At 46.2% G+C, this 22458-nt stretch overlaps 1 protein-coding gene across 5 annotated transcripts in view; it reads left to right on the forward strand.

The window, feature by feature from the left end:
• Positions 1–22458, forward strand: part of MCAM (melanoma cell adhesion molecule) — a 51727-nt gene that overhangs the window by 24761 nt on the left and 4508 nt on the right. For 3 of the 5 annotated variants that reach the window (XM_053366439.1, XM_053366436.1, XM_053366437.1), the window contains exons 2-13: positions 1343–1473; positions 4053–4266; positions 5643–5713; positions 6866–6968; positions 8198–8377; positions 9659–9786; positions 10888–11041; positions 11650–11777; positions 12609–12756; positions 12859–12980; positions 13546–13687; positions 14890–14922. In XM_053366439.1, coding sequence (XP_053222414.1) covers positions 1343–1473; positions 4053–4266; positions 5643–5713; positions 6866–6968; positions 8198–8377; positions 9659–9786; positions 10888–11041; positions 11650–11777; positions 12609–12756; positions 12859–12980; positions 13546–13687; positions 14890–14922 — 1554 coding nt within the window. The remainder of the gene's footprint in view (positions 1–1342; positions 1474–4052; positions 4267–5642; positions 5714–6865; positions 6969–8197; positions 8378–9658; positions 9787–10887; positions 11042–11649; positions 11778–12608; positions 12757–12858; positions 12981–13545; positions 13688–14889; positions 14923–22458) is intronic. The other 2 variants (XM_053366438.1, XM_053366440.1) reach the window with 1 other exon arrangement.

Consider the following 22458-nt stretch of genomic DNA (forward strand, 5'->3'; position numbering starts at 1 on the left):
CTGTTCCTCTCAGAGAGCTACAATTCCCAGAATTCATTGGGAAGATGGATTGATTGTTAAATCACTCTAGAAACTATAGCTTTGTGAGGGGGAAAAGGGATTTTGCCTAACAACTCTCAGCAGCCTTAACGGGATTCTTTGAGGGAAGACATGACCGTTTAAAGTGGTACGATGTTGCTTTAAATATATATTGTAGCCAGTACCTAGGACTGATGGGATTTGGAGTTCAACCACAACTGCAGGACGACAGCATCTCCACCCCTGGATTAATGGGTGTGAACTGTGGTTAAAAGTATGATAACATATTATGGGGAAAAGAACAACTTCTCCTTTGCTTTTAAGTGGGTGTGGTACAGATGTGAAATATTGCAGGGTATGTGAGTTGTACTCTCTTTTTGGGGGGAGGGTAGAATGCTATTGCCAATTTATTATATGGTTAGTATTCAGACAATTAATGGTAGGGGTTTTAATTGTACAGATATTCAGTTCATTAAGTGGTTAGAATTGATGTGTGAGAAAAGCAGTCAACCGTTCTAAAGAGAAAAGCCGTACTTTCTTTTTTAGATCATGTGTGGAAGTGTCACACCTGGTGTCTCAGAAGGGTTAGTCCCTTTTATGTCCCAGGAGGCAAGGCTTCTAAAATGAACCTGTGGGGTCTCCCCCCTTTTTTAAAAAGAAAAGGGCTCAAAAATGGGCAATCAAAATGATTAAGAGGATGGGTGCTTCTGAATAGCAGTTGCTGGGAACCCCAGGAGGGGAGAATGTTGTTACACTCATGTCCTGCTTCTAGCAGCCGGATTATTATATTCTTATAAATACTTGTATTTTATTTTATTTTATTTTTTAAAAAATGTTTCCCAGAAATGTAACCATTTAACCAACTAGATGTTGCAGCCGCTGATGCTTAACATTGGGTGAAGAGCTTGCAAGGAAGGGAGACTAAAATAATCCGTGGAAGAAGTTAGTCTTGCAAATATTATGGGCTTTTGCCTGCTAGGAAATTCACAGCATGGGCATTGCATTCCTTCTTTCACTTCTTTCACTTAATTCTTTCACAACCCAAAAATAATGTAAATAGAGGCATGCTTCTACGCACGCGCACAGCGCGACTGAGCACTTCTGCGCATGCATGTGCGGCAAAACCCAGAAGTATACATTTCCAGGTTTGCCGTGACCGTAACCCAGAGATTCCGTATCCAGAGGGATACGTAAGTAGAGGTACGACTGTATATTTTCCCAGAGAGGATTGGAAAGGGAGGACAAAAATTGCTCTCCCTAGAAAGCAGCTGAGGTGTTGCCTGGAGTTCTTACCTCAAATGTTTTCCCCCCCTCTTTCTCTCAGGAGGAGCGGATAGCAATGTGGCAGTCTATATGCCGGATTTGGTGGAGGCAAAGCTTGGGGATACAGCCATTATCAAATGCGAATTCGCCCTCCCAGAGAATGGCAGCTACGTTTACGTCAACTGGTACTCGGTAAGTCAAAAGAGGGTTTGGGAAAGGTTGCTTTGGGGAGAGGGTTGGGAATGGAGAAACACCATAGTCCCCTCCTTAACTTGTGAAGGCAAGAAGTGCATAGTGGGCCAGGAACATGTTCTCTACCCTTGTTCCCAACTTCCCTATGGGCTCCTCTTCTGACCTTCTCCTGTTGAGTGTGGAAGGTTGAAGAGGGCTTCTAAGTGCATTCTGCTTAGAGAACCTGCTTAGAACCATCCCTGCAGTCTGGAACTCTTCACTATCAGGGTTTAGAATTATGAGGAGGCTTCGAAGTGCGTTCAGTTGAACATGCGTAGAAAGCCCCTTTTGATGCAATGTGTTAAGGTTGGGGATAGGGCAGCTGTCGGACCCATCATGTATTGGGGACATTGTGGTGCCAGTGCATGGGCACCTAGTTCCTTACACACCTTTTTCTTGAGTATTTTAAACTGAACACCTAAAGAGGACTTGTGTCCTTGTGCTTTCATTGGGCTCAACTAGAGATGAAAGTGAATGGAAGCTTTTGAGTGATGCAGAGCTATTTGTCGCTCTGGAGGAACACTCTGAATCATGGAATCATAGGATTATAGAATTGGAAGGGACCACGAGGGTCATCTTGTCCCAACCCCCTGCAGTGCAGGAATCTTTTGCTAAACATGGTGCTTGAACCCACAATCTGCAGTTAGCCCCTTCACATTCCATTGTGCTTGTCCACTTTGTCCAAAGCTTGATCTTGTGCATTAATCATATTCCCTTCTCCCCTGGTCTCCCTTTTAAATCCCGTTTTTCAGCAACCTTTTGTTGTGTCTCACTGAAATCTCTCATTCTCTGCTTCCACCAGGTTCCCCTCTGCCCCCACCCTCACTGCCTTTTTATTAGTTCTTACCTCTCCTGCCAACCCTATGTCTCTAGCCTTACAGCGTAATTCCTTTGGGCTGAGGTCTTTACTGTGTTAAGCTGAATGTGGAAAGACTCAGGATAGACAAAAGGAAGTACTTGACACTGTACATAGTTAAACTATGGAATTTGCTGTGACAGGATGTAGTGATTACTGCCAACTTTGGGCAGTTTTAAAGGGGATTAGAATATTCACAGAAGACAAGAATATCATGACTCCTATATCAGAGGCAGATTGCCCTTTGACTACCACTTGCTGGTGAATACATGTGGGAATGAACTGTTGCATTCATATCTTTCTTGTGGGCTTCCCATAAACATTTGGTTGGCCACAGTGGGAACAGAATGCTGGACTAGGTGGGCCTTTGCTCTGATCCAGGAGGACTGAGTTCTTATAGGCTTTCCCACACTGCCATCGTGTGGCAAATCACCCACTGGGCAGTCCCTCTAGGAGGAAAAAGCTCCTCCACCGTGACCTAACCCTGTTTCAAAGAAAATTCAGTAAACCAAATTTGGGGTTTATTTGAATGAAGGCATTCTATAACTGTAGGCACCAGGAAACATTTCATTCTAACACTTAGACATTTTAAATACTGGTGAATTTTTAAGTAAACTTTCATAATTGGCTAGATTTGCACCACTTGTGTGTTGCATTTATCAAAATTCTTTAATTGAAGGCAAAGCACAAAGCCACCGTGTTGAAGACACAATAATAGTAAAAGCCTATGAATGCCTGTATGGAAGTAAGTCTTGCTCAATGGGACTTAGTCCCATAAGATTGTGGCCTAAAAAATTCCAGGGTTTTTTTAAAAATAGGGGCAGCTGTAAAGCACATCCTAATGAATTTGTGCAATGGAGTGTTGGCAGCTAAAATCAAAAGTGATTTATTGTGAGATTCTTTTCTTTTTAAATAGATGGCACTTTTTGCTCTTCAGTATATCTCTTTTGTTTGTTCTTTCTTTCTTATTTATTATTTCACAAAATTTATGTATCACTTGATTGTAAGAAAACCAAAGTGGTTTACAAAAATATAAAAACATTAAAATTCTCAGTAAAGCACAGTTAAAGGCACTTTAAAATATTCAGAATATCTCTTCTGAACATCAGTGCAAAAGAGAGAGCATGCAGACATTCAGGAAATCGAGATCAAGGGGAGGCTGTTTGTGGCAGGAGCAATCTATGCACTAGGCTTATTGGTTGGAATCTTGTGACATCAGAAACAAACCCACGCTTCCTGGTCCATTCATAAATGGACTGAATGATCTTTTAGATGTGTAAAAGCACAGGCAGCTGTTTAAACAGCAGCAACGGTAGAAGTTGAGCTTCATTCATAGATGAGGGCCAAAACTGGGGGGGGGGGGGGAATGCTTCAAACTCCTCCTGCGTGTTACCAACCTTCCATGCTTCTCCCAGCCATTTGCCAGCTTGTATGTCCGTGTGCTCCTGAACAGCACCTAGACTTCTTTCGGAAGTCAGGACTCTTAACCCTTCCTGGCCTTCTCCACCCATGGACAGCTGTCAAGTCCTGTTGCCACAGGTGCTTTCTCTCTCTTCAAACACTCATCCTCTCCTTACTTGGCCTTGGCCACTGGCAGTAGGGCATGCATGACCTTGGATGGGAGGGTCGGGTTTTGCACTGTGGCATTGTAGTGCATGCTATCTCTCTCTCCCTGATGTTCTAGATGGAGAAGGGCAAAATGGAAAGGAAGAAGCTCATTTACATGGTCCAGGGCAAAGAACACCAAGATGAGCCTCCCAATGACCGGTTAAGCATCACACCTGATTTCTTCCTCAAGATTAACAAGGTGGTCCTGCAGGATGCCAAGAATTACGTGTGCCAGGTGGGGCTCGGCATGCACGGCGTCGCTGAGAACCGGAGTGAACTGCACGTCTCCAGTGAGTGGTACTGGGGGCCCTTATCCTACAACAGGTGCAATACACAGTGTTTTTGCAATCCAGACCTTCCTCGGATTGCATACCTTGCTGGATTGCAAGTGGGGTATGTGCTTAACTGTCCACAGGCAACCACACAGCGCCCCCTTCATCCCAACTAGATTTGTTGTTAATCACTGGGAGGCACATCCTTCACCACTGTGGTCCCCTGAACCTCACAGAATGGCTGTGCGCCTGATGCGTCGTTGTGCCAAGCTTTTCTTCTTCTTTTTAATACCCCCTCTGCCCCTGTTACCATGACACTTTTTCTGCGCTCTTGGCCCTTGTTCGTGCCACAGTCGTGGGTTGGTTTGACATTTGTATCCCACCTTCCTCCCGTAAGGGAACCCAAGGTGTGGTGCACATTTGGTTCCCACATACTGATCAGACTCGGGTCTCCTTACATTTAGAAAGGTGGCTGCTTCAGAACACACCCTGGGACCCAAACTTTGTTCTTCTGCAGTTTGGTGGCAGCCTTTTGCACTGGGGAGGCTGGGTTTTAACCCACTTGTGCTAATATTTATAGAGGTCAGCCTTGTAAATAAGCCCACAACAGTTGCTGGTCCATAATTATTGTTTATTTCATGGTGACCATGGAAGAGGGGAAAGACCCTTCCTTTGCACCTAGCATGGAAATGCAGACCTTAAGCCAGGCTAGTAAAATAATTGCCTTCTGCCAAGCCGCCTAGCAGGAACACAGTGAGCCATCCCTTCTTCCCCCAGACCAGTATGGAAACTGGGTGGGCTAGCAGAAGGGGGACAAACAACCCATCTCTCCTCTACCTCTTGAGTTACTAAATGGAAGGCTCGAGATTGGGCCTTCCATGTGCATGGCACTCTGCCAAGAAGAGGAGAACAGGACTCAAGGAGTTTACACCTCTTAAGTCCAACACTGGGGCAGGGGAGGGAGAAGTGACCAGAGGATGAATATATGGGTATTTCAGTTAACACACTTAAGCTTGGTTACGGTAGAATATGGGGTCCGCCGGTTGGTTTTGAGGAGAGATTTGAAGTAAGAGAGGTGGACTTGTGCAGGTTGTATTGGAGTCTGTTCCAGGCTTATGGTCAAGAAGCGGGGGAAGAGTGAAGCCTTTTGAAGAGGGAAAATACCTTTGAATGGTGGTGTAGCCAGAGGAACGAAGGTCATTGATGGGGGTGAGTTAGGATATGAGAGCAGAGAGTTGATGGGGCACTGAAGGTAAGGGGGCTTATTGTGTGTCCATTTTGCCCATGGGGCTTATTGCACAGTGAGAGGACATGCCCAGCAGAGTCTAGGCTGTGGTTGTTTTATTCCCTTCTGCCTCACCACTTAGCCCTGCCTGGTTACTTTCTTCTTTTAGAAGCTCCAGAAAAACCTGAGATTCAGAAGACTAATCGTGGTATCAGCACAGGAGACCCTCATTTGAGTGAGGTAAGAACTGTGCCGTGTTTAGTGCACCTGCAATTATTATTATTAATTACCTGCCCTTTACCATAAGGTCCCAAATTAATATACAACTTTAAAAACAGTTTAAAACTTGCAAGTAGGGAAGGAGATGGTCTTTCACCTATTTGGGTCCTATGTTGTTTAAAGCTTTATATGTGGCAATTGCACTTCACAAAGTTGGATTTGGTATCTGCCACAGAATTCTCCATCCCTGGCCTTCTCTGCTTATTAATATTTTTTAAAAAATATACACTTTGTAGGTTTGTAGTTATTTTGGTCCAGTGGGCAAGTTTGTAAATGTTGAGATGTCTCCAATACTATATGGGTTCTGAGTAGGATTACCAGTGGTCAGTAAAGGGTTTGGGCTTCCTTGCTCTTGTTTGGGCACAAAGTAGACAGCCTTGGCTATGTGGGGGTCTGCAGACAGTAGAAGTACTCCTTGAATTACACTCAAACCAGGCTAAACCTAGAGTAAGGTTACCAGATTTTTTCAATGAATCCAGGGACACTTTTCAACTTCAACGGATTTTGTATGGGGACTGATTTGTAAATCTGGGGACTGTCCCTGGGAAACGGGGACATCTGGTAACCTTAACCTAGAGGCAAATCCTTTGTCTCATCTAGCAGTGGAATGGAAAGGGAGAGGGAGTGGCAGTGCACTGAGACTCCACACACTGACCACCTAAAGCCCAGGCCAGAGTTCCCTTTACCTGACAGTTTGTATGTCCAAGTTTTTCTCTCCAGCCAGGAGGGCCAAAAGCCTAACATTCTCAAGAGAGCCAAATTTGACTATTGCTAGCAGTAAGGGGAATGTTGCAGTAAAGACTACTTTTTTGCTGAAGCAGCAAGAAGGTAATTTTAGCACTGAAAAATCACTAGGCTTACAACATGAAATGGTACACAGTGGGATGTTAGAGACTTTGCACAGCCCACAGCTATCAAGATATCGTAAAGGAGACTATGAGCCGACTGCCCAGCCTTGATTTATGGAAGTGATGTTTTGTTGCACTAGCCTGAAGCCTTTTTATGTAATCTGGTCTGGATCTCGAATGAAACAAGATAAATCAGTCTGGGATTTGAACCCGTGGACTATAAGCCCTGAAGAGTATGGAGTGTTTGAGTCTGTCTGTCTTTCAGATTGCAACCTGCACCAGCCGCAATGGCTATCCAACACCAACCCTCACTTGGTACAAGGATGGAGTCCCTCTGAAGTTGGATGGGAATGGTGAGTTATTAACAGGTTAAATCTGTAAAAGCAGACTCGGAGGCATAGAAAAGCCGGGTACAGTCCAGAAGCTTATTACAAGGCAAAGGGTTAGCAGGAATTAAGCCCAGTCTAGGCACAAGGGCCCAGGGTTCACAAGTCCAAGATGCATATTAAGAATTCCAATGTGGCGCAGGAGCTGTGATGTTATTCTATCAAGTTTCCCTGCCTACCCAGCATGCTTTTAAGCAGAGGCAAAGATGGCCAGCTACTCCTCATGAGAAGCCCTGTTCCTATGGGGGCTCCAAGCTGCTGCCTTTGGAGGGACGTGCCTCCTCTTTTTTTCTGGAGTTGCCATTGTCATCTTCTTGCTCCAGTGCCTGCAGTTCCTGGTCTGAATCAGAGTCCTTCAAGGGAACTGTGACAATAGGCCATGGTGCCCCAAAAGGCAGAGTCTTGGCTGCAGAACAGTATGAGTAATGATGGGTGAATAGTACAAGTTGGGGCAGCTCAGCAGGGGAAGGAAGGGCTGCTTTCATGGATCGGCATCTCCATCACCCATCCTCTGGTGTCATTGGCAGCTCCCTCCATCCTCGGCCTCTGGAGGAAGTGGCTTAATTATCCTTAATTATATTGGGCGGACTGTAATCGTAAGCTGCCATGGGAGTTGATCTTGCCTGTAAAGTGGGTTATAATATGTTAAATGATACAATATGGGGCATCACAGCTCATGGAAAAAGCAAGACATCAGGGCTACATATCTGTGAATTGTTAGCACAGGGGTCAGCAACATTTTTCACCCGTGGGCCGGTCCACTGTCCCTCAGACCATGTGGTGGACCAGACTAAATTTTGAAAAAAATAATAATGAACGAATTCCTATGGCCCACAAATAACCCAGAGATGCATTTTAAATAAAAGGACACATTCTACTCATGTGAAAACACACTGATTCCTGGACTGTCCATGGGCCGGATTTAGAAGGCAATTAGGCCGCATCCGGTCCCCGGGCCTTAGGTTGCCTACCCCTGCATTAGCACATGCCACTATGTTGAGTTTGCAGTAAGGGTTATCTTAGCTGGAGAAACAAGGCCAGGTGACCTTTGCAGCATAAACTGCTCCTTAGCAGAGTAACATGTAAGGTTTGTAGCTGCTCTTCAGAATAGTCTTCTACTTGACCCTTCCTCCAGCGGGTTTTCACCCATGCACACTTTTCACGAATTAAATGCTCTTCCTAAACCTCTCCTCTCTTCCTCTTTCAATCAGAAATTGAGATCCGTCCCGGGCTCATCAAGGAATCAAGTGGCCTGTGGACTGTCCGCAGCACCCTTTCGGCAAAAGTCACCAAAGAAGACCGCAGTGCTGAGTTCTACTGCCAAGTCAGTTACACCCTGATGGGGAATAACAAGACATCCAAGTCGGACAGCTTCAAAGTCGACGTTCATTGTAAGGCTGGGCTGAGCTCCTTTTAGCAGCACTGAGCACATTTGTTGGGAGGTCTAAGAAAGGAGATTCTGCCTCGCCTGCTGAGAGAAGACTGAGCCTCATGCAGAAGTGCAATTAGGGCTGGACTTTGGGGCCAAAACCCAGGACCCCACAGCCCAAGGGACCTTGAGGACCAACCAGTACATTAAGGGGAGCTACATGGGTGCTGTTATTGGGGGGAAACGCATGACATGTATTGGGCGGTATATAAATTTTAATAATCATAATCATAAAAATTTGGTGTGGCAGTCCCCTCCCCCTTGCCCCTCCCAGCAGTTCGTTATCTCTTTATAAATTATTTGGATTAAGGAATTTAGAGAATGCTCATCTAATTTGCAGATGTCACCAAACTAGGAGGGGTAGCTAATGCCACAGAAGACAGAATTGGGATTCAATATGAACTTGATGGATTGGAGATCTGGGCCAGAACAACAAAATGAATTTCAATAGGGGCAAGTGTAAGATTCTAACTTAGGCAGGAAGAAACAGATGCAGAAATATAGGATGGGGGACACCTGGCTTACGCGCAGCGCATGTGAAAAGGATCTAGGGGTCGACCACAAGCTTAACATGAGTCAGCAGTGTGATGCAGCAGCAAAAAAAAGCTAATGTTATTCTAGGCTTCATCAACAGAAGGAAAGTATCCCAATCAAGGGAAGTAATAGTGCTGCTCTCTTTTGCCTTGGTCAGACCACATCTAGAATACTGTGTCCAGTTCTGGGTGCCACAATATTAAGAAGGATATTGCCAAGCTAGAACATATGCAGAGGTGGGCAACCAAGATGATCAAGGGTCTGGAAACAGAGTGTCTTATGAGGAACAGTTGAGGGAATTGGGCTTGTTTAGCCTGGAAAAGAGGGCTGTCACAAGGAGGAGGAAGCAAGCTTGCTTTCTCCTGCTCCAGAGGCTAGGACCTGAACCAGTAGCTTCAAGTTACAAGAAAGGAGAGTCCCAACTAAACATCAGGAAGAACTTTCTAGGAGTATGAGCTTCTTTAGACAGTGGAACAGATCTCCATGAAAAGTGGTGGACTCTCCGTCCTTGGGAAGCTCTAAAGCAGAGGTTAGGTGGCCATCGGCCACAGACTCTTTAGTTGAGATTCCTGCATTGCAGGGGATTGGATGAGAAGCTCCACTTCCAGCTCTTAGGATTCTTTGATCTGCTGTGTCTCCCAGGTTTCTCTCCCTGCGCTTATTAGGAGAAGCACCAGAAGGTGAATGAAGGTTCTTTTTTTCTCTGTAGATCCCTCTGAGAGTCTCCGCTTTGTGGTTGATGCTCCAGGCCCGGATGTGAAGGAGGGAGATAATGTGACCCTGCGCTGCGAAGCAGATGGGAATCCCCCACCTCTGTATACTTTGTACAGAATGGAGGTGAGCTTTGATTGCGTCTAGGGGGGTTGTGGCCCTACTAAACATCTTCCAAGACAACAATGCCCATTTACACCACAAAGAACTCATAACCCACCTACTTTCAGCAGCCAGAAACATCATAACCAGACACTGTGGAGAGACCTGTCAGGAGTAAGCATGGACCAATGGTACCAAATAGTCTGGGAAACAGCCTTACTAGAAAAATTAACCAATAAACTGAAACTGACACGGGGACAAACAGAAAAAGAAGCCTTTACCCTGCTATGGCTCCCCTTTATCACATACACAGCCCAACAAGACAATGACAATAATCCACCAACAGCATACAAATCAGTATGGCTAACCTGATCCAAAACACCCACCCACCCCACTCACACACGAAACCAAAGACCACCACAGTCAATCACAAACAAACAACCACACCCTAGGCCAACCCCCAACCTCTCTCACCACCAAAGGAACACAAGTGAACAGCACAAGCAACGCTGACACCAAACCCTACATACATTAAGCATAATAGAAACATCGCCACCCAACCCACCCCCCATCTTCCCCCCCTTCCCCCCCCCAATGTCTTAACAAATGAAACGGATTTGTAAAAATGTTACATGGATAAAATACGAGAGACATTACACATACTTCTGTAAAACAAGAAAATATTTCATAATAATAATAATAAAATGGAGGTGAGCTTGCAGCACCGAGGAAGGTGCCGTATACCAAGCCACAGACCCTAGGTCCATCTAGCTTAGTGCTGTCTACCACGCTGGTCTTCAGCTGAGGGGTCATCCCCTGATTCAAGGCGGGTTGCAACAGAAGCACTACCACCATGTAAAAAAGTACAAGATGAAGAGATGGCACCCCAAATGCATGTCTGAGTTAAAAAATCAACACTGGTAAAAAAATAATAAGTGAAAACAAATCAGAAACTTAGAACAGACAGGCCATCAAATATCTGGGAGGGGCAGCAGGAAAATGTAACCCTGCCCTGAAAAGATAGGTAGGATGTTGGTGACTGGGTCTCTTGGCCGGGCAGTATTTCCTCCTTGTCATCAGTGTACAGGTTCAGCCTTTGTCCTTCTTTGTCTTGCACTCTGCTAGAAGGAGGAAGTCTCCGAACAGGGTTCTGAACAGGGGTTCCTGCACCTTTACAACATCAACAAGGAGCGCAGTGGGGTCTACATGTGCAAAGTGCTTGACTTGCAGGATGTTATGCTTGTGGAGCTGACGGCCAACGTGACTCTGCTGGTGAACTGTGAGTAGGACCTGCGGGTTTTATTCAGTACAAAGTGGCCTGTTGGGTTTTCATTAGAGCCGTCATCTGGTTTTGAGAAATCTTAGCCGGCTGTTCTCGGGAGCATCAATTGATTGATTTAAAACTGCATAAATGTGGGGATGGGAAGCTGGCTTCCTTGCTTTTGAATATGGCATTCACAGGAATCTTCTTGGGAGAGGTGGTTTTTGTTTTGACATCTGCCTTACAATACAGGCACAGTGCTAAAATAATTAAGATGTTTTTCACAACATGCCAGCCAATCCATGGACTAAACTTTGCACCCATAGTTGTCAGAGAACCCAGAATTTCATCAGTATGAGGGATGTGTGAGGGCCAAGCAGACACACTGGAGGCAGTGAGAGACAGGCAGTGGATATACTCCTATTTGCCCAGCAAAGCTTCAGCAAAGCCTTCATGGATGTTCTGAGCTGTTCTGTTTATCAGAATGACGTGGCTCTTCAGGTTTTGATTCCCAGGCAGATGTAACTGCCTGAGAGAAATAGGTGCTGCTCCACAGTGCATAAAGATGGGGTGAAGTGAAGGAATCTCATCTGTGTTGCCTCAGGTATATGATTTCTCTCCCTTAGATCTTGATGAGCCTATGATAACCTCTGTGCCTCCAGTGACCTCGCTCAGACAGCTGCAGGAAGGAGAGGATGCGCTCCTTACCTGTAATGCAACAGGCTCCAAGCCCTTGGCATTCCACTGGGAAAAGGTATTCTCATTTTAAGGCTGTTGACTTGAGTTAATGGTGTATTAGACTGCAATCCAAAAACACTTACTTTGTGATAAGCCACATTGAAGTCCCACTGCACACAATGTAAACATGCACACAGTTGCTCTGTTAGCTGGTTATCTGTCTGGCTGTTGACCAGTTGGTAAACCAATACAATGGATTCTTGGTTCTCGAACTTAATCTGTTCCAGAAGTCTGTTCGACTCCCGAAATGTTAAAAAATGAAGGAGTGGCTTCCGATTGGCGCAGGTGCCCTGGAAACAATAGCTGACAGCCACATCGGATGTTCGGCTTCTGAAAAGTGTTCGAAAACCAGAACACTTCTGGGTTTTTGGTGTTTGGGAGCCAATTTGTTCGCCAAATAAGCCATTTCAAGAACCAAGGTTCCACTGTATATTTCACATCTGGCAACCAATACACCCCTTGAGGGGCAGATAGTACCTGGGTATACAAGTCTAAAAAGCCCAGGACACAAATTTTCTAGCAGCTATATGGCTCATTTACCAGAAGTACAGTGGTACCTCAGGTTAAGAACTTAATTTGTTCCAGAGGTCCATTCTTAACCTGAAACTGTTCTTAACCTGAAGACCACTTTGGCTAATGGGGCCTCCTGCTGCTGCCGCTGAGCAATTGCTGTTTTCATCCTGAAGCAAAGTTCTTAACCCGAGGTACTATTTCTGGGTTAGCAGAGTCTGTAACCTGAAGCATCTGTAACCCGAGGTACCACTGTAATGTATTTAGCATTAACTCTGAGAGTATCTACTTGATTCTGACCAAACTAAACCGCCCGATGTATATTGTACTTTTCCAGAAAGGGAGGGTGATTGAGAAGGGGAATCTTCTGAACTTGACCAACGTCAGCTTCGACACCTCAGGCAAATACACCTGTGTTGTAGAGATGCCGATGCCAGGCACCCCTGCTGTTTCCCGCTCCAAACAGGTTCAAGTGACCGTCCATGGTAGGCATCGCACAGTGACAGCTCTCTCTAAGTGTCTTTTCCCCCATCCCAGTCCTGGGTGCTGGGGCAGCAACAACAATTAGCCACCTCTTCTCCTTGCAGCAAAACCAGTTCTGGTCGCACGGAAGGAAGTGGTGCATGTGCAATCAGGCGAGATGGTGAACTTAACGTGCACCGGGTACTCGACACCCCCCTTGCTAATCTCATGGAGTGTCAATGGATCGGTAAGATGTGCTCTTCATGGGGTTTATTTCAAAGAAAAAAATGGAGAACTGTGAAGCGAGGAGCCCCCGATTCAAATCTCACCTCATCAACAATTCACTTGGTGCACTTGCTTAAGCCACTGCTGTCTACCTCACTCCCCCCAATAATATAAAATGATATGATAATAGTGGTCAACCTCGCAGGGTTATTTGTAAGACTTTATGGGATGTGAATGCTTTATGAAACATGCTGCAGAAGGCAATAATATTTAACAAATGTTCCATATTTTTCATGTCCAAAGAGTGTTTCAACAAAGTATAATGTGTCTTTCCCCCATTTGATATGCTTTAGTCTGCAGGGATGGGAAACTTGTGTCCTTCCAGATATTGTTGATTTGCGACTCCTCTCATCCCTGACTTTGCCATTCAACTCCCTTCAGCCCCAGCCAGCATGGGCAATGGTCAGAGATGATGAGAGTTGCAGAGCAGCAATATCTGGAGGGACACAGTGCTTGCTGCCCGGTTTTGGGTTGTTTTGTTTTAAATTCTCCTTAGGAGCGTTAATCCCCCCCTTTTCTTTCCACAGGTCTTTACCTCAGTCATGCAGGGTCATCAGCGCAACAGCACAGTCCTGTTCCAAGTCACTGAAGCCCTTCTAGAATCGGGAGTCAATTGCACCGCCAAAAATAGGATGGGCACCACTCAGCACCACTTCATGCTGGCACAGAGTAAGTCCATCCCTTTTGTCTTGAGAAGAGGGCTCAGCCACACTTCCCGCTTGTCCCACTCTTTAGGACTGAATCGGAGCAAACTTCAATCCACGAGAAACCCAATGGACATTTGCTCTGATTCCGCAGTAAAGATCAGATATCTGCAGGGGAAAGCAGCGAGCCAAGCAAAAGCCTGAATGAGCACAGAATGTGTTGGTGGTGACGGGTACATTTGCCCTTCTGGGAAGGGCTGGGGCTGGGAAAATAATGGTACCCTCCAACGTTTTTTCTTCCATCACAGCTGTCCCCAACACCAGAAGCAAGTATGCCAAGGCGCATCAGTCTGTCAGGCCCAGAAAGTGGTTTGAAGTAAAGCTGTGCTGAAAATGTCACTCCACTTTCATGAGCATTGGGAGCTTTCTTATGCTGAGCCAGACTGCTGGTCCATCTAGCTTAGTATTTCCTCTGTACCAGCAGTTCCCAACCTTTTTTTGACCATGCCCCACCTAAACATCTCTAAAATCCGGGTGCCACCCCCTGGTGATATATAACCCTTATTATTCAAAAAGTGAACTATTCACTTGGAGAAAGTCTAAAAGGCCATTAACTGTTAATAAGTCATTCTCGAATTGCCCCCCTTAAAAATCAAATTGCCCCCCTGTGGGGCATGTGCCCCACGTTGGGAACCACGGCTCTACACTGAGTGTCATTTTATGTGACTATTGCTGTTCAGTGAGAGGCTATGGTTATTTCCCATGACCTGGTGTAAAGGGGAATCCTGAGAGGGGGTGTGGACTTGCATCTTACGACACCAACACCCTGAAACTCCTATACAGTGGTACCTCGGGTTACATACACTTCAGGTTACATACGCTTCGGGTTACAGACTCTGCTAACCCAGAAATAGTACCTTGGGTTAAGAGCTTTGCTTCAGGATGAGAACAGAAATCGTGCTCTGGTGGCGCGGTGGCAGCAGGAAGCCCCATTAGCTAAAGTGGTGCTTCAGGTTAAGAACAGTTTCAGGTTAAGAACGGACCTCCGGAACAAATTAAGTACTTAACCCAAGGTACCACTGTAAACCATGCTGAGTTCTCTCTTCGTCTGTTTCAGATTAAGCCAGTGGCTGTGACAGCCCCTTCCTTTCACAGCAAAGCAGGCAGCCTGTGATGAACCAGTCCACTTCCAGCTTGTATTTATTCCTCTTTCTTTTCTTTCTTCAGGGCAAGAAGGAGGAACTCCCAATGCCAAGACTGGTAAGCCCCTCCTTACCGAGCATTTATGACTGTCAAAGGGACATGAATGTGCTGTCAAATGTTCTGGGAGCGAACCCACAGAAGATGACGTGGGCTTTGCAGGAAGGAGGAAGCTGGGGAGGGTGGGAGTGTCCTGAAGGTGAACAAGGAGGGCTACTTGCAGGACCAGGCACCTGACTTCCCATACCCCAACCCATCTAAATAAGAGACCAATGAGACTGGGGTTTTGGCTAAAAACAGGCCACAACTTTATTGAATACAGATGAAAGAGGTTTGGTTTGGGCATGGGGCAATCTAAATACTTCTGGCCCGCCTGCTGGAAGAGACGTGCGGTCAGTCCAGGCTGGGGGTTCCTAAGACTTACATCCAATAGGATGACCCCCACAGGGACTGTCATCTGGAGCAGCGCCTTCGGCCCTGGCCCCTCTGGGCATGTGGACATGGCCACTCCCCCCGAATCCCTTTAACAGCATACCCCAGGGTTTGGAGGGGCAGACAGGGACTACAACCCCCCCTCCATCCAAAACAAGGGATTGTCCCAATGCCCAACCAGTTGTGACGAATTGCTATGAGGTAGGCAAAACCACCGGGTAAGAGCCAATTATCCCAGTGGGCAAATTCCTACCCGGCCCCATAAAGAATGGCGATCACCATAGTCACAGCAAAGTCATTGCCTATCAGCGTAAACCGTGGGTGAGTGGGATGGGGAAACCCGGCGCAGGAACAAACAGGCTGTGTCCCAAGTGTGGGCTGCTTAAATGGGCAGGGGGCGGATCTGAGGGAAGCCCACCGCCGGCTGCAGTGGCTCCGCCCCCTGGCACAGCCCACGTCCCAGCCTGCATTCCCATTGGCCAATACAGGGTGCAGGCTAGGATCCGGCTCCTGGTAGGCGGCAGGGGGTTATGCTCTCACCGCCTATCAGGAAGGGCACTGCCATTTGAATTCTACAGTCGGGGCCCCAAGCTTCTGCACCAAGAGAGGTGACTTTCTGAAACCCACCAAAGATGAGCCTGGTTGGGCAATTTGCTTGAGAACCCCATGTAGCGCCGCCACCATCTCATTTGTTCTATCCTAGAAGAAAGGTGGGATCCGTTTTGAGTAAGTAAAATACATCAAATGTGAGAGGAGAAGAAGAGGGGTGCCTATCTGCTCGGCTCCCTCTGCCCTTGCAGAAGGTTATGCTGGATGTCAGGAGAGGGGTGATAATATTTGGTCACCACCCCCTGAAGGCCTGAGGGATGCTGTACCGGATGCCAACCTTTGCACCTTAGGGCCCTGAACTCCTTAAAAAGATTATTATTGTTTTATTAATTTATGAACTGCCTTTCACATAAGCCCGAAATGACTTGCAGTCATAAAAACAACTAAAATAGGTTTTTTAAAAAACACAAAATCCCAGTAAAGATCAGTTTTAGAATAATGAAAATAACCACCCATCCAGTTGGAAAAACGTATCGAAACGAAAAAATATTCCATCATTTCTGGAAATTGCAAATAGTAGCAGTCTGTCATAACACTCATCCATTGTCTTTATCTCTAGCAAAAAATTTTAAAGAGGTCTACTTTTTCTTTTCTTAAGCAAGTAAGTCTTGTATCCTCTCCTAATCTTGGAGAGAAGAGAATTTGGGGAGGGGGTTTGGTCTTCCTGCCTGCCGTTCTGTTTCTTGGGGCTTTGAGAGGTGTGTGGCAGCGGGAGGTGAATCTGGTTAACCACTTTGGGAAAGGGATGCTGTAGATTGTGAATGTTCGTCTTTTTATTAAATAGAACCACCATGTAAACAGGTACTATAACTTACTTTTTGTCATTTTAGTACATACCGTCGTTGTCTATAGTTGAAGAGCAAGAAAATATGCCTAATTTATATATATAGTTTCCATTCCCCCCCCCCTTTTTTAAATCCAGAACTTCTTCATGCACAGTTTCAATCAATAAGATTAACCGGGGGAAGCTTCTGACTGCGTTATTGAGGGCGGCACCTTTTTAGTTACGTGAAATTTGTTCTAAATTGATGAATCGTCGAAATTCTGCAGACCTAATTTAATGATTGAGCCTCCAATGGGTCATTTAAGCCATTGTCTCCTTTGGAAGCCAAGAGCTTCTCACAATCCCTTTGTGCTAAATTGTTAACATTACCTACATTCTCCGCCTGCTGCTCTCCAGATGGTTTTTCTACCCCCACCTTGCCAGAAAATGAAACTTCAGAGTTTGGGTACAACCAGACACCCACTCCCCAAACTCCTGCAGCAATGCAGCAAGGTACCGCTGGGAATGACACACAAAAAGGTATCTCTTTATAATTCAGCTAGGGCAGCCTCTCCCATTGGTTGCAGAGTGGCACTCTGAGAATCCTCCCCAACCAATCGGATCAATGCATGCTGTTGCCTGTTAGGCTGGTCTTCTGAGTTCAGATCATGTACAGGTATGTGCTTTAAAAAGCAAGCACAATTTTGTGCCAGGATAAAGAAAAGCTAGAAATGTGCATAGTTCTACCTCCCTCCCCTGCCCCTCTAGCAATCTGATTCATTTCCTGAAATTTCAGTAGGTGTTTGCCACATTCTCTTGCATCACGGGCAACAGGCCTAGGCACCTGCTTTTTTTTATAAAAAAGGAACAGGACTTGAATTTGATTTCCATGTTCTCTGGCTTTTCTGTGCTTCCAGGAAATAGCAGGTGACACTCAGTCCAGATACCAGCATGTTTAGTGCCCCCCATATCCAGTGAATTGTGTTTTTTGGGTTAACTATTTCTGAAGGCAGGAAGGGAGAGAGCACTTTGTGACAAAGTCCGGGAGCCTCTCCCCATCCTCCTTCCAGCATCTTCTATGACACCTTTTCTGCGATGTCTCTGAAAGCTCTTGCTACCCAATCCCTCCAGCAGCTGCTTGGGTGCCTTTTCGCTTTGAGGTGGTCCTTGCTAGTCCTGTTCAGAAAGGCCTTCTCTTTCTCTGTCTTCCTCCCAATGGCGGCAGTAGTTCTTCTGAAGTGGTCTCGGTGGGCAAGCAGAAACCGGTCAGCAATTCTATCATGGTGGCGTAATTTTCTTTACAAGACCCATACCTCAAACATACCAGAATTAAGGCCTGTGTGGAAATTGCCTTCATGGCGCTCTGCCCATGCTCAGAGGCCCATCTTTATTTCAGCCTGCAGGGCTGAGCCCTGGTTCAAGCTTTGGGAGGAAGCCTGCGAAATATTGAGAGCTGTTTTCTGGATACTAGAAAGGCTATTATATATTGTAAGTGGGAGGGGTGGGTGTGGGTGTTTGTGTGCGTCCTGTTTGCTGTTCTCGTCTTCAGACTTGGAGAGCCCAGCCTGCTCTTTTGTTTAAAAGCAGGAGGCAAGGTGTGTGGCTGTTGAATCTGGCTTACCACTGCAGTAGATGAGGTATGTTTGGCATGGCCCTGAAAGACTTGCTGTTCTTGTCTGTTGGATTCCTGTATTTTGTATCATTTTAAATGCATTTTAGTCTTAAGTGTTTGTCTCAAGTGCTTACGAGTTGTTGATCTGCTAAAATCTCACAATTCCTAGACTGAAAACTTCATTAACCAAGTTTCGGCGCTGTTTAATTTATTTTTCCAAATATGCTGAGGAATGGCTTTTAATTGCCATATTAAAACATCTTAATTGAGATGCTGCCACCAGCCTCTTGGGTTTATTAACCTTCCATTCCAATGCCTGCGTTTAGGTTCATACTGAAAGCAGAGCCTTGGCTAGGAAGATTTGTATACCTCTGCACATAGACTTTTTCATGCCTGCCATAGCAGGCAGGCAATCCATTATCCTCCTGGTGAGAAGCCCATCAATGATCGCCAAGTGACAGGAGCCCCACAGTCCTTTGCGCTGGACATTAACACTGCCTCCCTTCCCCTTACGCTGCTCTCCAGAGGACTTTCTCTCCCCCACCATGCCAGGGAATGAAACCTCAGGGTTTGGGTACAACCAGACAGCAGAAGGTATGTCGGGAAGTCACCTGCTGAAAGGTATATTTTTCTTCTGCTGCTGAAGCAGCTTCTCCCATTGGTGTGGGGCAACCCCTAGGGGCGGTCCCCATCCACCAATTGGACAGACGCATGCTCTTGCTGCCTGTTAGCATTTATGCAGACCGGCCAAACCCAAAGGCAAACGGTCAGAGCTATGTGAGCTCTTTGAAATGTGAGCAACAAAAAGTGGGATGTGGTTTTTTGCAGGGAGAAGAAAATGCCCTGTGAATGTGCATGATAATTCCTTTTGAGGCTGCATTCCTGGCCATCCCATTCAGCTCCTGAGGTTCCAGCAGGTCTTGGTCAGTTGCTGACACAGAATGCCCACAGTCTTGAGGGCTAAGAACCTGCTTTTCAGTAGAAACAGGAGCTGGATTGGATTTCCATGTTCTGTTGCTTTTCTGTGCTTCTAGGATATTGAAGGCAACACCTCATCCTGATAGGAGCATATCCAGTGAATTGTTTTGTGGGGTAGCCTTTCTGTAGGCCAGGGAGAGAGAGAACACGTTTTGACAAAGTCCAGGCGCCTCTCCCCATCCTCTCTCCAGCATCTTCTCTGATACTGCACTGTTTCCCTGATGTCCCCGAAAGCTCTTGCTGCTTGGATTCCCTTTGAGAAGATCCTTGCTAGTTCTGTTCAGAAAGGTCTTCTCTCTCTCTCTTCCTCCCAATGGCAGCAGCAGTTCTTCTTCTGAATTGGTCTCTGTGGGCAAGCAGAAACAGGCAGCAATGCAATGATGGTAGGGTAATTTTCTTTACAAAATACACAGAATACCAGAATTAAGGTCTGTGTGGCAATTCATGATGCTCTGCCCACGCTCAGAGGCCTATCTTTATTTCAACCTGCAGGGCTCAGCCCTGGTTCAAGCTAAGCTTTGGGAGGAAGCCAGATAAATATTGAGAGCTGTTTTCTGGATATGAGAAAGGTGATTACAGTGGTACCTCAGGTTACATATGCTTCAGGTTACATACGCTTCAGGTTACAGACTCTGCTAACCCAGAAATAGTGCTTCAGGTTAAGAACTTTGCTTCAGGATGAGAACAGAAATCGTGCTCCAGAGGTGCGGCTGCAGCAGGAGGCCCCATTAGCTAAAGTGGCGCTTCAGGTTAAGAACAGTTTCAGGTTAAGAACGGACCTCCAGAATGAATTAAGTACTTAACCTGAGGTACTACTGTATATAGTGAGACTAGGGGGTGGTATATGTACATATGCTTTCTGCTTGCTGTTTTTGTCTTTGGGGCTTGGAGAGCCCAGCCAGTTCCCATGCGCTCCACACATTTCATTTAAAAGCAGGAGGCAAGGTGTGTCTGGCTTACCACTCTGGGAATGGATTGCCATAGATGAGGTATGTTTGGGATTACCCGCAAAACTGTTGTCGTTTATGTCTGTCAGACTGCCATACTTCAAAACAGTTTAAATGCATTTTTGGCCTTTAGTATTTGTCTCTAGCAGTGGCGTAGCGTGGGTTGTTAGCACCCGGGGCAAGGCAAGTAATTTGCGCCCCCTAACCCTAACCCCCAGATGTTGCGCCTGGTGCGGCCGGCCCCCCCTGCACCCCCCACGCTACGCCACTGGTCTCTAGTGCTTATGAATTGCTGATTTGCTAAAAACTCACAATTCCTAGACTGAAAGCTTCATTAGCTTCAGTGCTATTTAATTGATTTTTCAACTGAGCTGAGGAATTGTTTTTCAATGAGAATGGCTTTTAATTGCTGTATTGGTAAAACGTCGCTGGCGTAATTGAGATGCTGCCACCAGCCTCTTGGGTTTATTAACCCTCCATTCCAACATCCTGCAAGAGGTTCATACTAAAAGCAGAGCCTTGGCTAGGAACGTTTGTGTGCTATTGCCTATAGACTCTTTCACGCCTGCCGTAGGGGGTAGGACAATAAATTGTCCTCTGGGTGAGAAGCCCAACATGATCCGGCAAATGACAGGAGTCCCACAGTCCTCTGCGCTGGACATTAACACTGCCTCCCTTCCCCTTACGCTGCTCTCCAGAGGATTTTCTCATCCCCACCATGCCAGGAAATGAAACCTCATGGTTTGGGTACAACCAGACTGCAGAAGGTATGTTGGGAAGTCACCTGCTGAAAGGTATCTTTTTTTCCTTCTGCTGAGGCAGCTTCTCCCATTGGTGTGGGGCAACCCCCAAGGGCGGTCCCCATCCATCAATTGGACAGACGCATGCTCTCGCTGCCTGTTAGCATTTATGCAGACTGGTCAAACTCACAGGGAAACGTCAGAGCTACGTGAACACTTTGAAAAGCAGCAACAAAAAGTGGAATGTGGTTTTTTTGCAGGAAGAGGAACGTTGGTCTGTGAATGTGCTTGATTCTGCTCCTCCACCCCCACCCCCAGCAATCTCATTCAGCTCCTGAGGTTTCAGCAACCAGATGCTCTCTCACAAAATGCCTACAGTCTTGAAGGGCTAGGGAGCTGCTTTTCTAAAGCAACAGGAGCCGAATTGGATTTCTGTGCCCTGCAGCTTTTCTGCGCTTCCAGGAAATCTCAGATGATGCCCAGCCCTGCGTGTAGCACATCATTCCAATCCTGCCCCCCCCCCCAATGTCATACATTATGGGGTAGCTCTGTTGGGAGATGGGGCTGGTTGGAAAAATCAGCTTTGCTACAGCAACTAGGAGCCGCCCCTCACCCTCCAGCACCTTCCGTGATATTGTGCTATTTCTTAGTCTGCATCTGAAAGTTGTTTCCACTACCACCCGTTCAGGTTGCTTTTGCATTTAAGCAGGCCTATGTTGGGCCCCTGAGAAAAGCCCCCTCTCCGTGTCTCTCTTTCTCTCAAAAACAGTGGCAGTTCTTCCACAGCAGCCTGTGGACAGCAAAGGAAATATTAGGGGAGGACACTGGGAGCAGTTTAGCTGGGCAGCTGTGCTTAAATTTCTCTCTCTCTCTCTATCTCTCTCCTCCAAAATGAGATAAGCCAGAACTCAGGCTGGTGTGGAAGTTGCTTGCATAGCCCTCTGCACGTGCTCAGAGCCAAACTTTTCCTTCCGATTTGCAGGGCTCGACCTCTACTGAAACTGAACTTGGAGAGCATGTCAGGGGATGCTTTGGGGATTCAAGAAGGGGGTGTGCTGTGGGGCAGGGCGTGGTGGCAGTGATGGTTTCTGGCTGATGTTCTCTTCTTGGGGAATCCAGCCCTGTCCTGCTTTGGCAGGGGTTGGGGTGGGTTGTAGCTGACTGGTCACTACAGAAGTGGGATGCTGTAGAGGGGAAATGTTTGGCATAAACTTGCAAAACTGATGTTTGTGTCCTTTATCAAATGGACCTCCCATGGATCCAGGTACTATATCTCATTTTTATTTCTTTTAGACTATACTCTTGCTCTATATAGTGAAATAAAATGTGTGTAATTTAATATGTAAATATGTATATAAATTTTCTTTTGAAATCTAGATGTTGCTCAATGTGCGAATTCATTGCCTATTGTGGTGGAGAGTGTTGATACAGATTTTAGATGTTTTAGCGGTTTTTGTTTCTACTGATTGCCCATTGTTATGTTTTCTGATGTTGTAATCTACCCTGTAATCTAAG

Source organism: Podarcis raffonei, chromosome 15 (genome assembly GCF_027172205.1).
Source record: "Podarcis raffonei isolate rPodRaf1 chromosome 15, rPodRaf1.pri, whole genome shotgun sequence".
Classification (NCBI taxonomy): Eukaryota; Metazoa; Chordata; class Lepidosauria; order Squamata; family Lacertidae; genus Podarcis; species Podarcis raffonei.